Raw genomic sequence first — 16245 nt, 5'->3', positions numbered from 1 at the left:
AAGTTAAATCCCACGAATTGCCGATAGATAGCGATAAATATAGAAAAAAACATTGTAGGTACTATATTATTTATGAACTCAGAATGTTTTCCTCTTTCATCTGATATCCCACTCGATACAAAAACAAAAGAAAACTTTTGGGAACCCCCCCCCCCCCCCCTCTCCCTTTTTTGGATGTAACAATACAAACCTACATACATACATAGACTGCTAAAATCGTAACCCTTCCTTTTGGCTTTGCGGTAGTCGGGTAAAAATTCCGAACATATCGAATATCCGTAAAATTGCCGTAAAATTTTCTCAACAACGCCGACATTCGGCGTAGCAAACGATCCCTACATCCTATTAATTTTCCGACTGACTGACCGAGAACAATCGAGATGGTCACTCCGTCACCTGTTCCCAGGAATGGTCAGGAAGGTCACGCTTCACTCAACACGGGCGTAGGAAACTGGTCATACACCTTTCAAAATCGGTACCTATAGTAAACCCAGCTTTAAATTGACTTGGAGATTTGAAGAGTAACAAAAATCCTAATTGTAGACATCTAAGTGATGATTTGATGATCGCAATCGCAATTACTACTCATTGGATAACACTTTTTGCTATTGGTAGGTAGGTACATTGTCAATCACAATTGCGATTTTGATTGAAACTCAATTTGATTTTATATATTATAGTTTGTGCTAGACCTGCTCAACAATTTTTTTTTGGAATATCATCTTTTCTAATAACACCCTTTTTGGGTCGGGGGTTAAAAACATATTATAAAATTGTATAATTTCCTCTTAATTTTACATACCTAGTTAGATAATTTGTTTACGCCTTTCCAACAGTGCGTAATAAGTGTATTGTTACACAAGTACTTCTTTAGCTTCCCATAGTCTTTCTACACATAAGATCGCCTTCATAACTTCCGTGAGGAAACGCACACACACAATTCACCTTTAACGGTGAAACTTTCACTGAACGAAATTTTTAATTTCACATTCTCAGTGGTGTTACAACCGAAAATCGTGAGTTTCATGCTAGTTATACGATTATTTCATAATTGATATGACTTTGAGAAACTTTCTTCGGTTAAATCGTAATAACCGTATTGTTCTCAGTTGATACTTTTGAAAGATTACGAAGGCCTTATAGCGGACGCTCAGTGGGAAAGGGTCGTAGTGTGTTAACATCTATACTAATAAATAAAATTGGAGTGTCTGTCTGTAATTTCGAAATAACTACCTCATATTAAGCTCATATGGTTATTTGAACGATACCATAACTGAATCACACGTTTTAAAATTTTTGTCTGTCTGTCTGTCTGTCTGTCTGTCTGTCTGTCTGTCTGTCTGTCTGTCTGTCTGTTTGAAAAGGCTAATCTTTGGAATGGCTGAACCGATTTTGACGGGACTTTCACAGGCAAGTAGAGGATTGACCAGGGCGTAACATAGGCTACTTTTTTAACCGACTTTCAAAAAGGGAGTTGTGTTTTTCTACCTATGTACACCGAAATCTCCGAGATTTCTGAACCGATTTGCGCCATTTCTTTTTTAATCGATAGAGGAACTTTGCGACATTGTTTCATAAAAAATTTGGAGTCCAACTCCTCAATCCTGATGCTGCAGGGGATCTGACCAATCCACGCGGGCGAAGCTGCGGGCATCAGCTAGTTAGAATAATATAGTTAAGTTACAGGCTCCTACATCACTTTGGTCTAAACTCTAAATAGCCGCCAAGTGCGAGTCAGACTCGTACAAGAAGGAGCCAGGCAGACAGACAAACAAACAACGTGACAAAGTGGTCCTATATCCTTTTTTCATTTTGAGGTACGGAACCCTAAAACGAGGTACATATTAGAACCGTAATCTTTATTATTTTTTATACTTGCCATTATAGTCTACATATTTATATTTTTGGTACGGGAGAAGCTAACCGGGTGTGCACAAACACTGCCAACTTGAGAATGCTGACTTCCATAATAGGAATTTTGCATTACTGAATAACTTGTTCTACTAACAAGTGTAAATTAAAAATTTATAACACCCCCGACGATCCAAAGTATTTGAGTTTTCCAAAACATCATTTTCAAATAAATAATTATGTATTTAGGCAACGTCCATCTTGACAGCTTGACATTTGTCAATTGACATAATATTAAGAACCTAACGGTTATCTAACCTTTTTTTCTACAAGAAAACTAGAAAAGAGCTGATAACTCTTAAACGGCTGAACCGATTTTTTTAGATTATAGCTAAGAACACTCTCGATCAAGCCACCTTTCAAACAAAAAAAACTAAATTAAAATCGGTTCATTCGTTTAGGCGCTACGATGCCACAGACAGATACACAGATACACAGATACACAGATACACAGACACACAGATACACAGATACACACGTCAAACTTATAACACCCCTCTTTTTGGGTCGGGGGTTAAAAAGAAACAATCCTAATGTACGAGTCACAACACTTATGTCCAAATATTGGACCGAATTCGGACGAATCAATAAATGAGTCAGTAAAAGGAGCTACTATATTTTTATAACATAAAAATCCATATGTACCTAATACTGTTATAATCACACTAATATTATAAAGGCGAAAGTTTGTATGTGTGTGTGTATGTTTGTTACTTCTTCACGCAAAAACTACTGGACGGATTTGGCTGAAAGTTGGAATGGAAATAGATAATATCCTGGATTAGCACATAGGCTACTCTTTTTATCTCGGAAAATCGAAGAGATCCCACGGGGTTTCGAAAAACCTAAATCCACGCGGACGAAGTCGCGGGCATCGGCTAGTATTTTATATCTCCTTAAGAGTCACCAATATAGTCATCGGAAGTACTTATGTACTGGTGATCGGACACGTAATTATAATTGCCTTACATTGGCGAGCTTGCGTCGGTTCCTATTATCACTACTGCCTTAGTTATCAAAATAACCTTTGTTATACGTATTCTCTGCCTTATGAGTCAGACTCAGGACATTAATCATCGTCTATGGTATATGGTACTTGACGAATCGTAATACGATCACCCTACTATGAATAACCGCAATAATTAACATAAGCTCAGTGATTAGGTACAGTTAATACTAACAGCTGATCCAGATGCAGTAGCAAATGAGTAGGTTACCACAAGTTTACTACTACTGTTTTATTTTATTAACCCCCGACCCAAAAAGAGGGGTGTTATAAGTTTGACGTGTGTATCTGTGTGTCTGTGTATCTGTGTACCTGTGTATCTGTGTGTCTGTGTATCTGTGTATCTGTCAGTGGCATCGTAACGCGTAAACGAATGAACCGATTTTAATTTACTTTTTTTTGTTTGAAAGGTGGCTTGATCGAGAGTGTTCTTAGCTATAATCCAAAAAAAATGGTTCAGCCGTTTAAGAGTTATCAGCTCCTTTCTAGTTTTCTTGTAGAAAAGAAGGTTAGATAACCGTTAGGTTCTTAATAATATGTCAATTGACAAATGTCAAGCTGTCAAGATGGACGTTGCCTAAATACATAATTATTTATTTGAAAATGATGTTTTGGAAAACTCAAGATACTTTAGATCGTAGGCGCGGAATAGTCCAAGAAAATCAGTTCAGCCGTTTGAAAGTTATCAGGTCTTTTCGGTCTTTTCTAGTTACTGTAACCTTCACTTGTCGGGGGTGTTATAAATTTTTAATTTACACTTGTTATTTCTATACTACTTTAATTTCTGAAAAATAAGGTACAGCAGCAATAAAACATTAACAAAAGCTTACAGAGAATAATTTATAGTTCAATCAATCAATCAATCAGCCTGTTTGCGTCCACTGGTGGACATAGGCCTTCCCAAGAGAGCGCCATCACACACACACACACACACAAGGGTAAATTGTAGTTATAACAGCTCTATTGAAATTCTTTTTCTAGCCTCTCTAACAGACTCTAAATAGGTAACGCGAAGTCTGTTTGTCTTGTCTTCTGTCCCTGGAAATGTAAAGGCAGGTAAAAAGAAACGACGGTGCTGACTCAACCTAGATTATGGCAAAGGGTACCTATTGGATTGAAGGCTGACCAAAGAAATGGTTAAGGTCAGGCCATGGCAGAGACAAATACACCGACAAGAGAGACCGAAAGAGAACAAGTGTAAATTAAATATTTATAACACCCCCGACAAGTGAAGGTTAGAGTAAATAGAAAAGAATTGATAATTTTCAAACGGCAGAACCGATTTTCTTGGATTATAGCTAAGAACACTCTCGATCAAGCCACCTTTCAAACAAAAAAAAACTAAATTAAAATCGGTTCATTAGTTTAGGAGCTACGATGCCACAGACAGATACACAGATACACACGTCAAACTTATAACACCCCTTTTTTGGGTCGGGGATTAAAAATACTCTTAAATAAAATGATGATGAATCAAGCTGGTCGATTGAGAAAAAGCTGCATCAATCATTGCTACAATCTTAATTGTTGAGATTGGCTAAAATTATAGTACTCTTGTGCAGCAATGCATTTAAGCCAATATGTAGTTAGCGAGAGTCCACCAATCAGAGGTTATTGCGATCGTCATACTGAAGCAGTCAAACTACGGTAGCAGGCCTTCTGTGTTGTAATTGGCTGAATTTATAGTATTGTTGTTGCAACAATGCATCGAGCCCCTGAACGACACACACCCACGAACATGCAAAAGACTCCCAAGCATAGTTCGAATATAATAAGAGGAATGCTATTGTTGCCATGTTTATATCCAAAAGAATGCTCACGCTTTTTGTCACCATTGTCAAATCATCACAATAGAATGGGGCTTCAATTTAAACGCTAAAATGATTTCGCAACTTTAACAGGGCTCTCTTCGTCACTCGTTTCATACAATCGTAGTTCCAATTTCATTTGAATATTAAGCAACCAAAGTCCATGAAATTTTGCAGACATATTCTAGAAACTAATATCTGTGCCTGTGGTGTTTTAGATTTTTCTAAAAATATGTAGTTTTAAAATTACAGGAGCTCAAAGATTTGTATGAAAATTTTTAAAACCGCATAACTATAAAACCGAATACTTTAACAGAAATCTGGAAAACCACAGACATAATTATTATTTTCTAGAATATGTCTGCAAAATTTCATGGACTTTGGTTGCTTAATATTTAAATGAAATTGGAACTACGATTGTATGAAACGAGTGACGGAGAGAGCCCTCTTAAGATAGATTATCAGGGTTTATGTCATATCCGTAGGTCTCGTTTGTTTTAGTAGTAGGTATTTAGGTAATACGGTTTTATTGTGTCATTCGGGTTAAGGACCAACACTGAATTGCTTCTTAGTTGAAACAAGTGACATTGGCACATATCCGGTTATAAAGAAATCGTAAATTCGTAAACTAAACTGAATTGGCATTCTCAGCCTGAACTATTGTAATATTTATTCCAAGCTCAAGGTTTACAAGGTAGGTACTCTGCATAACTTGCATTTAGTGTACCTATGTGTACCTACCTATGTCCTATGTCCTAGATAGTTAGTATCCTGGATTAGCACATAGGCTATTTTTTATCCCGGAAAGAGTTCCCACGGGATTTTGAAAAACCTAAAGTAAACTAAGTCGCGGGCGTCAGCTAGTAATTATTTATTTATTATTTGCCAGGACCGTAATAAAAAAGAAAAGAATCATTGAATTTACTTCTTTGCGTCCCGTTCATAGACCTATAAGGTCCCGTTCTAATAAATTCCAGCGATACGATGAATAGTTAGATTTTATTTGTTCATCATTTTTTTCTAAAATCCATTCACATTGGATATAATGAGATCCCCAATATACCTATCTAAAGTTATTAGACCCATTCACAGTTAATAGCATCGATCGTGAGTAAATGCTTTCGGCTTATCATCGACGGCATTTGATTTGTTACGTTGATTTTTAGGGTTTCGTGCCTCAAAAGGAAAAAAGGAACCCTTATAGGATCACTTCGTTGTCTGTCTGTCTGTCAAGAAACCTAGAGGGTACTTCCCGTTGACCTAGAATTATGATAATTGGCAGGTGGGTAAGTCTTATAGCACAAGTAGAGTGAAGAAAACCGTGAATTTGTAGTTACATCAACAAATAATTCGTATTTTTACCCCCCGACCCAAAAAGAGGGGTGTTATAAGTTTGACGTGTGTATCTGTGTATCTGTGTATCTGTCTGTGGCATCGTAGCGCCTAAACGAATGAACCGATTTTAATTTAGTTTTTTTTGTTTGAAAGGTGGCTTGATCGAGAGTGTTCTTAGCTATAATCTAAAAAAAATGGTTCAGCCGTTTAAGAGTTATCAGCTATTTTCTAGTTTTCTTCTAGAAAAGAAGGTTAGATAACCGTTAGGTTCATAATATTATGTCAATTGACAAATGTCAAGCTGTCAAGATGGACGTTGCCTAAATACATAATTATTTATTTGAAAATGATGTTTTGGAAAACTCAGATACTTTAGATCGTAGGCGCGGAATAGTCCAAGAAAATCAGTTCAGCCGTTTGAAAGTTATCAGGTCTTTTCGGTCTTTTCTAGTTACTGTAACCTTCACTTGTCGGGGGGTGTTATAAATTTTTAATTTACACTTGTCAATTTTCAAAATAAGATAACTATGTCATGTGTGGTATAGTATGAAAGAGTTTTACCTGTATATTCTACAACAGATTTTTATTTATTTTTATTTTTATGCATAGTATTTTTTGATTTATCGTGCAAAATGTCGAAAAAAAACTGTTTCGCCTCCCATATTATCTCTGAAGTTTACCAATCGAAAAAGTTAAAATAATTCTGGTCAATAGAATTTTATGTACATTTTACAGAAAAATAAAACCAGCGCACGATTTATCATAGTTTTTTTTATAATAACAATAAACCTCTACAAATAAAGATAGTTTTGCGTTTCGTTTACAAAAGTGATTCTTATCGTTTTGCTTTTTCTGTAGAACGGAACCCTCGGTGCGCGAGTCTGACTCGCACTTGACCGGTTTTTTCTTCATGTTTCATTATCATGGTCGTGGAACCACTTTAACACCTGCTGCGATCTCGGTTGAGGCGTTACGTAATTTGAGACCGGACGAAAAAAGTGCATTTATTTCTATTAATAGGTACATTTAAGAGGCTCATCTGTAAAGCTGTATTTTTATCTAACCTTCTCAAATCTAACTTTATGTTTTATAGCTATGTGACGTACCTACTTCTGAAATACTTTAATTGTAACTAGATGAATACAACTGGTAAGTAATACAAACGAGACGCAAAGCATGACCCGTGCATTACTCATTACCAGAAACAACAAAGCTACTAAATTACTTCACTTACACTGAATGTGCAAATATGGGGGATAATGAAAACAAGCGGCATTCAAATGTGTGTGGTTCTAATTTTATCTCTTTGTTTCAATTTAATGTTGCCTGTTAAAACAAAGTAGGTATTTTAACTAAAAGTGGTTTAGGATATGATACAGCACATTACATTTGAAGAGTTCTGTTTTCGAAAGATCCGTCTTTCCTACACAATAACAACTGTAACTAACTGTATCTACTCGTAAGTCAAAGTGTAGTTCTTTATTTTATCCTGAAGATCATAGACCTAAAACCGTTTTTGACGTGACAACGTCTTATAATTCGATAGAGCCGGCTGCATGACTCATGCGGCGTTACCTCGCTCTGAGGCGTTCCATGTAAGGCTTGAAGTGCAAGCGAGAGCGCTGAACGAGCGACAAAGAAGCACAATCGGCCTTTGTTGTCACGTTCAACTATCGTCAGTAAACCGACTTTACAGACAACCAATTTTTTTAAAAAAAAGTTTAAGCATGTTTACTATTCAAATATACTTAAGAACTTAATTAGGCATTTGTTTCTATTTTTTTTAGTCACTATCCATCAGCATACGCTTGACCACGTTTATACCTGATAGCAAGTGACGATGTCGCCTAAGATGGGACACGTTTGCCTATCTATAAACAAAGGGACTTCAATATTGAGGTTCCCATAGCTTGTTGTGACTTACGAATAAGCAACCATCTGCAGACATTTCATATAAAATCTGAAAGGTACCCATATATGGAGTCAGGAGCCATACCCATAAGGAACCTACCTATAAAGGATACCTACTGAGAAACACTTTTTGTAGTGAACCGGGATTTGTGGGAAAGGAAATAAAATTCCAAGTGGTTTATTTGATGTCGGTTCCCAGAAAGCTTTTAAGCTAACTGAAATGGACCACGAGACTGCACTAACGCAGATTTATCTCGCCAGACGAGACAGGAAAATGTTTTACGATTCATTTTGCTACGTTTTACGTGGTTTTGCCATATTATGTTTGGACGAGGTCGACCTCTGACGCAACGGGGCTGTTATTTACCTCGCAAATAAATACGAAACGTGCTATCGATACTACATTTTATGTTTGTTGATGACCTATCAGATATAGGTGTAAACATTGCTTTACAAATAAGAGACGATAGCAATTAAACTATACTTTTGAATTGCTTGTTATTGTTGTTATTAAGACAATGTTCGATGACCTCAGCAGTTTCTCAACAGATGGACCTAAAAATGAACATGAGTAAGACCAAAATCATGTCTAATACTCATGTCCCGTTTCCACCCATCGTTGAAAGCTCTGCACGTGAAATTGTAGACGAGTACAACCTGGGACAAAAAATATCAGTCAGAAATAAGGAGATCCGTAGGAGAATCGAAGTAACCGATATAGCAGGCGTGCAATACCATGGCTTGTGAAGTGCCTACAAGACGCCTGTGACCTAAGAAGTATGTGTGCACTGTGCAGTCTGCCAATCCTTCATCCAAGCCAATGCCAAGCCTTCTGATTCTGAGAGACTCGTGTTCAGTAGTGGGCCGGCAATGGGTGGGTGTAACTTCATAACAAAATGTAACCTTGAACGTGAATGGAGCATCTGTAGAACAACACAGCCGCGCAAAAACTCGGCATCCTGTTCCATATTTACACGGACAAGAAAAAAATTGGCCACCAACATTCCCGCAGGTTTTATGGGAGAAGCCGTACAAAATTACTTTATCGACAACCTCCTAACTAAGAAACGCATGTTTGGCGAACTTATCTGAATATTTCGTATCCATTGGCTTGTAGCAGGCAGTTGATTTTGTCTTGGCGTAGTAGCTACCCGTACCTAACTTAAAAGATATTTGCTTTGAATTTTGATTATGAATCAGCAAGTGTGTTAAACGATTGATTCAAGATATTTAAGTCAAAACGGTAAACTGATAATTATTGCTAATCAACTTTTGGAATTACGCCTATTTTTGGCAAAAAAATACATTTTTTACACAAAGTTTGAAATGAACTTGTTAATTTTTCAATTATCTAGTTTTTATATACTTTCATTCACGCACGAAGTTGCCTCAAAATTTCTTCTAAAATAAAGATTTTTCAAGAGCCAAAATTTTAAAAATTAATTTTACTATCTTAATAATTGTTCTTAAGCATAGATAATTGAGAGATAAATCGATATATGGCTTAGTAATTAGTTAAAGATCTAGAACAACAAACAAATAATAGGTGTATGGAAAAATGCGTAAGAAGTGTACACTTAGCCCAATGCCTGCCACTGACATTATCTTCCAGTGCCCCTCAACGCGCATCGGAGCCAATACATTTTTAAGGCATGTACCTACTGAGTGTATGATTCTACATGGTCAGCGTACAAGCGAACAGGTTTGCCGAGTATCAGGTTTAGGGCACCCCAGACGCTCCACGTTACGTATGCATCGTGTCCGCTTAATTTTATAGCGCATTGTTCCCCGAACCGGCCGACTGCGTTTATTTACTTTTCTTTTGCTTTCGACGATTTCAAAGTTATAGCCTTCAATGAAATGCGCTGGCCGAGGTAAGTTTTATGGGCCTGCTTGTTGTTTACATTATTTTGTACTAGCTGGCCCGCCTTGGCTCCAATCCGGTGGAATCATAGATAAAAAAAAGAAATGGAATTTTTAAGTACTTTCTTCATAGCGAAGACACGGATAATCAACACGTTATGATAAAAAAGTACATGGAAAATCTGAGAATTTTAGGATTAAAATTTACTTATTGTAAAATACGCGAAATACAAATATATGATAGGTGCAAAATTTAGTTTTCAATTATTTACAGTATTATAACCAATACTCAAGTTGTATTTTTTAAATACTTACTAGCTGATGCCCACGACCACGTCAGCAGGGAATTCATCATCATCATCATCATCAGCCTGTGGACGTCCACTGCTGGACATAAGCCTTCCCTAAAGAGCGCCACCACACCCGGTCCTCAGCCTCCCTCATCCAGCCACTTCCCACCAGCCGCTTAATATCATCGGTCCATCGTGCAGCAGGGAATTAAGTTTTTAAAAATCTACCGATCTTAAACCGATGCAAAAAATTACAGTGATATGTTGCTGTTGCGACGTGATTGAAGGACAAACCGACAAACAAACACACTTTCGAATTTATAATATGAGTAGTGATGATACATACTTTCGACGCTTTCAAAGTTATAGCCTTCAATGAATTGCGCTGGCCGAGGCAGGGCAGCCTTCTTGTTATTTACATTATTTTGAGATACTAGTTGACGCGCCTCGGCTTCATCTTGTAGAATTTTTGAAAATCCTTTCTTTATAGCCACAGTCTACGTTACAGTGAAATTACGCCCTTGATGTTTTCGGCCGAGGCTAGATTTCTACCGGTCGGTACACACTACACACCCTCCCCCACCTCGCCCCTTACCGTGTCATTGAAAATTTAATTGATAACATTGGATGACTGATAAGTTAAGAACATTTTGTGATAAGCTAATTTTCTTATCAAAAGATAATACATATTACTTAATGATTTAAATGGCTGTTTTATCAAGTTATTCAGTTAACTGATACTGACTGATCTTCTGTTGAACGCTTCCATTTAACCGGAACTTTGATAACGCCTAGCATCATCATTTCTAAATACATATTGGTTTTACCCATGACAATCTCTATTAGCCACCACTGTAGAGGGCCAATGTCCTGATCAGTTACCCCGGGACCCGCCAGGGTCCGCGTGGAGGATTTCACGAGGAATCTCTATAAATATTCTGATGTTATGAATTCTGCGCTTGACTGCAATCTCACTAAGGTAATGGTACGAAATGATGCAGTCAAAGCACGCTTCAGAAGATGCCTATTCACTATTGATTTCATCTAAAGGTACCTACTCTAACTATAATAAAATTGGATGCAGACGAGATGAGATGTGACTAAAAATTTAAATATCTACAAGGGAAATGTGACTGACTGACTCAACTATCAACGCATAGCTCAAACTACTGGATGGATCGGGCTGAATTATGACGTAGACATCCGCTAAGAAAGGTTTTTTGAAAATCAACCCCTAAGGGGGTAAAATAGGGGTTGTAGTCCACGCGGACGAAGTCACAGACATAAGCTAGTAATGATTAACAGAAATGATTTCGAATGGAATTTATTATTCAGAAGATTAACATTCCAATAGCTGTTCTTATTGCAGTTGCATCGGAATTAATCTAATCTGGCATATCGTCACGCGCCGCTTGTGGGGTAACAGATCAAAGACCCACATCATTCAACAAGTAACACGTCCTGAAGAAGATACTGCGCTGTAGTTTTATCATTATCATCAACAGATGATATGCAGCCACTGCACATAGGTGTCTTTTAAGTAGCGCCAACGTTGCCTATCGTTGTCTTTACCAGCCATTACTTATACCAGCCATTTTCCGATGTGATCGCTCTACTGACCTTCCGTTTGCCGAGACGCGGTCTCCACTCGACAACCTTACGACTACTTCAGTGGCCGTCAGTCTTCCGTGTAACGTTACCAGTTACCACTTACCAGCTCACTGCCCACATCGATCTATTTGGAGCTATGAAGTGAGGCGCTACGGCGGAAGTGTCAATGGGACGCGATTGGTTCGTTAGTGAACCTTTCTTTTCCCCCCGCAGTTTAAGAGAATAATACATACTTATGCGCAGACATATCCAGCGCTGTTTTTACCTGAAAGCATGCGCTGCGCTTCATACATGCATAAAAGCAGTGCCTTCATAGAGTTTTTGTCACCCGATTTGATAAGGATTTTTCATTCGGTATTATAGTATGCCTAACCTAAAACCCTCTTACCTAAAAAAATTTAGGAATTCAGAAAAAAAAAACAAAGAAACTTTAAAACTTAGAAGTTCGTTCGAAATTATGCGAGGCACTTTAAACATCACTCGACGCATTATACTGGGCCAAATGGTCCGGTACTCTGGCACAGTGAAAGTTGTTGATAGCATTTCCCTTTCGGGGGGAGGAGCCGCGTTGCTTTTTGAATAATTAATGCAAGCGGTGGAGTGAACTCTACGAAATGCTTAACACCGTTGAAGATGTGATCTCTCTATCTTGTTTTCACTTATGTAGATACACTATACGAGAGAGTAGGACGCAGTGATAAATAAACGATTGCCCTGAGTTCATTCTTCCATTGGGAATGCGTTATATTATTGACTAGCGACCCGCCCCGGCTTCGCACGGGTGGACATTTATTTTTTCTATTTTACGGGATAAAATATAGCCTATACGGATTCGGAAGAATCCCTCTAAGTAATGGTAAAAGAAATTTTGAAATCGGTCCAGTAGTTTTTGAGCCTATTCAATACAAACATACAAAAATACAAAGGTTTCCTCTTTATAATATTAGTATAGAAGTATAGATTATACGTAATATTCTTGATAAGATACAGTGGTTAACACTTTATCGCCTTAGGTTGTACAACTAGAATTATAGTGTAAAGAAATCGAAGAAAAAGTGTTACGTAACAGAATACGTAACAGAAAAACCGTATATTTTTTGTAAAAGTGTGTATCAATATAATATGTATGTGTGAGCAAAGTTACGTTGCCTATTGAACAGTCAAGAAGTGCGTTAAACAGACATAAATACTTAACAGGGCTCTCTCCGTCACTCGTTTCATACAATCGTAGTTCCAATTTCATTTGAATATTAAGCAACCAAAGTCCATGAAATTTTGCAGACATATTCTAGAAACTAATATCTGTGTCTGTGGTGTTTTAGATTTTTCTAAAAATATGTAGTTTTAAAATTACAGGGGCTCAAAGATTTGTATGAAAATTTTTAAGAGCGCATAACTTTGAAACCGAATATTTTAACAGAAATCTGGAAAACCACAGACATAGATATTAGTTTCTAGAATATGTCTGCAAAATTTCATGGACTTTGGTTGCTTAATATTCAAATGAAATTGGAACTACGATTGTATGAAACGAGTGACGGAGAGAGCCCTCTTAATGGACCTAAACAAATAATATTGATAGTAAGTAATCATAAGCGGAATCAAATCGATATGTTTCTACTTCCTATCCACGCACAGAAAACTAGCAGATGATGCCCGCAACTTTGTCCGCGTGGATTATGGTTTAAAAATCCCATACCTAGGAACTCTTTGATTTTCTAGACTGAAATATAGCCCTTATCACACTCCAGGCCTTGAAGTATATAAGAGCAAAAAAATTACATCGATCCGTTTGTCCGTTGCGGTGTGATTGAAGGACGAACTAACAAACAAACACACATACTTTCCTATTTAAATATTATAATCTATTAATAGGCGATGGATCGACTTTACAATTTTTTCCACTTGAGGGTAGAACGGAATTAAATGTCAATATGGCCGACCAAAACGTTGGACTTTGAAACTAGGCCTGAGGCATAAAGTCAACGGGTCTTAATAGAGCAAATCGTATCGTATTATAAACAAATACCCTGCCTACCGATAACCCAGATACTGGATCAATACAAAGGTTAACTTTAAACAAACGTTCGTAAATATTTCCGACTAAATTGTACTTGGTTGACGCATAATTGAAACGTCCGGTAGGACCTTGCGAATCAGTACCAAAGTTATTTAGCAAAGCAATGACGTAACGCGCATGCGATATCGGTCTCGCAGACACACATAATAGGGGCCCAGTAACATTCCAACCTCTATACTAATCAGTATTTGATGATACAACAACTGGACTGGAAGAATAAATTTAAAAACTGGAAAACTGGTTTGAAGAAAACAGCTAAGTACGCAAACTTCCTTCACCTAACACACGGTATAAGAAATCTTTGTTTAATTTTTTTTTTGTTTCTAACATAAATACACAAATAAACAGTTAGTTAACGTGGTTCTGTATCTGTAAACAGTCAGGACTAACGGTATATACGGACGCTGAAGAGAAAGCGTAGAGGATTCCATTCGAGTGAAAGCCGCCAGTGTGCAAGTCGCTTCGTATCGCAGCATAACCTTAAAGTTATAATGTTCGTGATAACGTCCGTCGCGATAACAATAACTGTTGCTACGGCTATATACTGGTACGTAAATAGACATAAACCGGTCAAACACATACTCAGTGAAGCAAGATGTTTTTTGGATATGCAAGGAGCGGGCGCAGGTGGACTTATCGACGATTGGATAAGCGTATGGTGGAATAAAATAGAGTTGCCAGACGCGAAAAATAAAATCGCCGTAATAACCGGTGGAGCGAGAGGTATTGGCACTGAAGTTGTACGAGGCCTCTTGCAATCCAACATGACAGTTATTATGGGAGTACGCAATCCAGATTCGGTAAAACCACTAGTGGAGTCAATGAAAAATGGAGAAAAAATTCACGCATACAAATTAGATTTGGAATCTTTGAAATCGGTTAAGGATTTCGCCAATAATGTATTGAAAACATTCCCAGAAATTGATATATTGATTAACAATGCGGGGATCATGTTTGGAGATTACAAACTTACAGAAGACGGGTTCGAAAGTCAGTTAGCAGTCAACTATTTGGGTCACTTCTATTTGACACATTTATTGTTGCCAGCGTTGAAAAAAGGTGGCAAAGTTGATCCAGCGAGGGTTGTGAATGTAACATCATGCGGGCACTATCCAGGGACAATAAACTTTGACGATATCAATATGAAGGAACATTATGATACCACGGCTGCATATGCACAATCTAAATTGGCACAGGTAATAATTAATAACAAGTAATTTGAGCAGTTTAACTACATAATTAGAAACTTAATTGCTTAATGTAGTTATTTTTTTATATTAAGGTGCTTAAAAATAATTCGCTAGGAGCCTCACCTATGTTTGTCTTTGTTTTTACAATACATACTTTATAAGCTTGAGAATTTTCCGGGACTTTATTTTGAGCTAGAATTCTTATTCGAACAAAAATTGTAGTTAGTTAATATTCATTTATGAAAGGTGCTGGTGTTGTGCTACAGAAAAATTTGCAAGTCAAAGGCTTATGAATAGTACATTTTGTGTTTTAAATATCTTCTGGTTATAAATGCAAAATATAATTAACATCTTTGTTAACTATGTTAAAGAACACTATCATGAAAAATCTTTTTAATGTGAACACCTTTACACCCTTTGTACTTTGAACCTAAAGAAAATCTCGAGTTCACTGAAGAATATATCGTCTATAGGGTATTCACTTAATTATTTTTTGCTTTCAGATAATGACAGCAAGGTACCTCAACAGGCTTCTAGAGCAAAACAACTGCCCAGTTAAATGCTACTCCGTCCACCCAGGAATCGTGGATACAGATCTATTTGAGAAATCCAACTTCTCGAAATTCCCTTGGATTAAAAAGCTATTTTTCAAAACGCCAGAAAAAGGAGCAATTTCGGTACTTTATGCTTGTTTTAACAATGAGATTCTGAAAAAAGGAGGTCTCTACATAGCCAACTGTAAAGCGGGCATCAGTAATAGGTTTTCTAAGAATGAAAAACATCAAGAGAATCTGTTTAAGTTGTCTTGCGAATTGGTCGGCATTGAAGTAGAGAATTATGGAATGTAGGGAGTTTTTTAGTCTTCAAGGCAGATTTACACCAAATAAGGGTCATCCCCAAACTCAAAGGCCAATTTTGGCTAGCATGCTCAAATGTTGCTTATTTTGAATTTTGTGCTATTTTAATAAAACATAACTTAATTAATTTTATAAAATGTATACTTTTATAGATAGCAAAGTTATTTATTGAATAAATTTTATACACTGTCAGTTTTGTTCCATTTTCCCCACTAAGTAAATTTTAAGTAAATATAGGAGCAGTCTCACACTTTTGATAATAATAATTAAAAATAAGGAAGTAAGTATTTACTTAAGTTCTTATTACTTATAAAGGAATTATTTAGTAATTATTAATTTAAAAATTCGACACTTCCTATTATTATTGACTGAAATTTGGACTT

The 16245-nt window shown here is 36.9% G+C and overlaps 2 protein-coding genes across 3 annotated transcripts in view; one reads left to right on the top strand and one right to left on the bottom strand.

The window, feature by feature from the left end:
• The window catches only part of LOC123868153 (TBC1 domain family member 12-like), a 71698-nt gene that overhangs the window by 54308 nt on the left and 1145 nt on the right, over positions 1-16245 (bottom strand). The window lies entirely within an intron of this gene.
• On the top strand, positions 13494-16054 carry LOC123868158 (retinol dehydrogenase 11-like). 2 transcript variants are annotated; one of them, XM_045910560.1, is made up of 3 exons: positions 13494-14103; positions 14195-15011; positions 15509-16054. In XM_045910560.1, exons 2-3 carry the CDS (start codon positions 14307-14309, stop codon positions 15851-15853), a joined length of 1050 nt encoding a protein of 349 aa, XP_045766516.1. In that variant the 5' UTR covers positions 13494-14103; positions 14195-14306; the 3' UTR covers positions 15854-16054. The 2 variants fall into 2 exon arrangements, with proteins under 2 accessions (XP_045766516.1, XP_045766515.1); XM_045910559.1 differs by having other exon boundaries at positions 13494-15011.

This window comes from Maniola jurtina, chromosome 9 (assembly GCF_905333055.1).
Source record: "Maniola jurtina chromosome 9, ilManJurt1.1, whole genome shotgun sequence".
NCBI classification, from domain to species: Eukaryota; Metazoa; Arthropoda; class Insecta; order Lepidoptera; family Nymphalidae; genus Maniola; species Maniola jurtina.
Note: the sequence above shows the minus strand (reverse complement) of the source record. Positions and strands in the feature narration are given on the sequence as shown.

Coding starts and splice junctions, on each gene's coding strand:
- LOC123868158 (XM_045910560.1), top strand. CDS start 14,307: ATGTTCGTGATAACGTCCGTCGCGATAACAATAACTGTTGCTACGGCT. Junction 15,012..15,508: donor CACAATCTAAATTGGCACAG/GTAATAATTAAT, acceptor TTTTGCTTTCAG/ATAATGACAGCAAGGTACCT.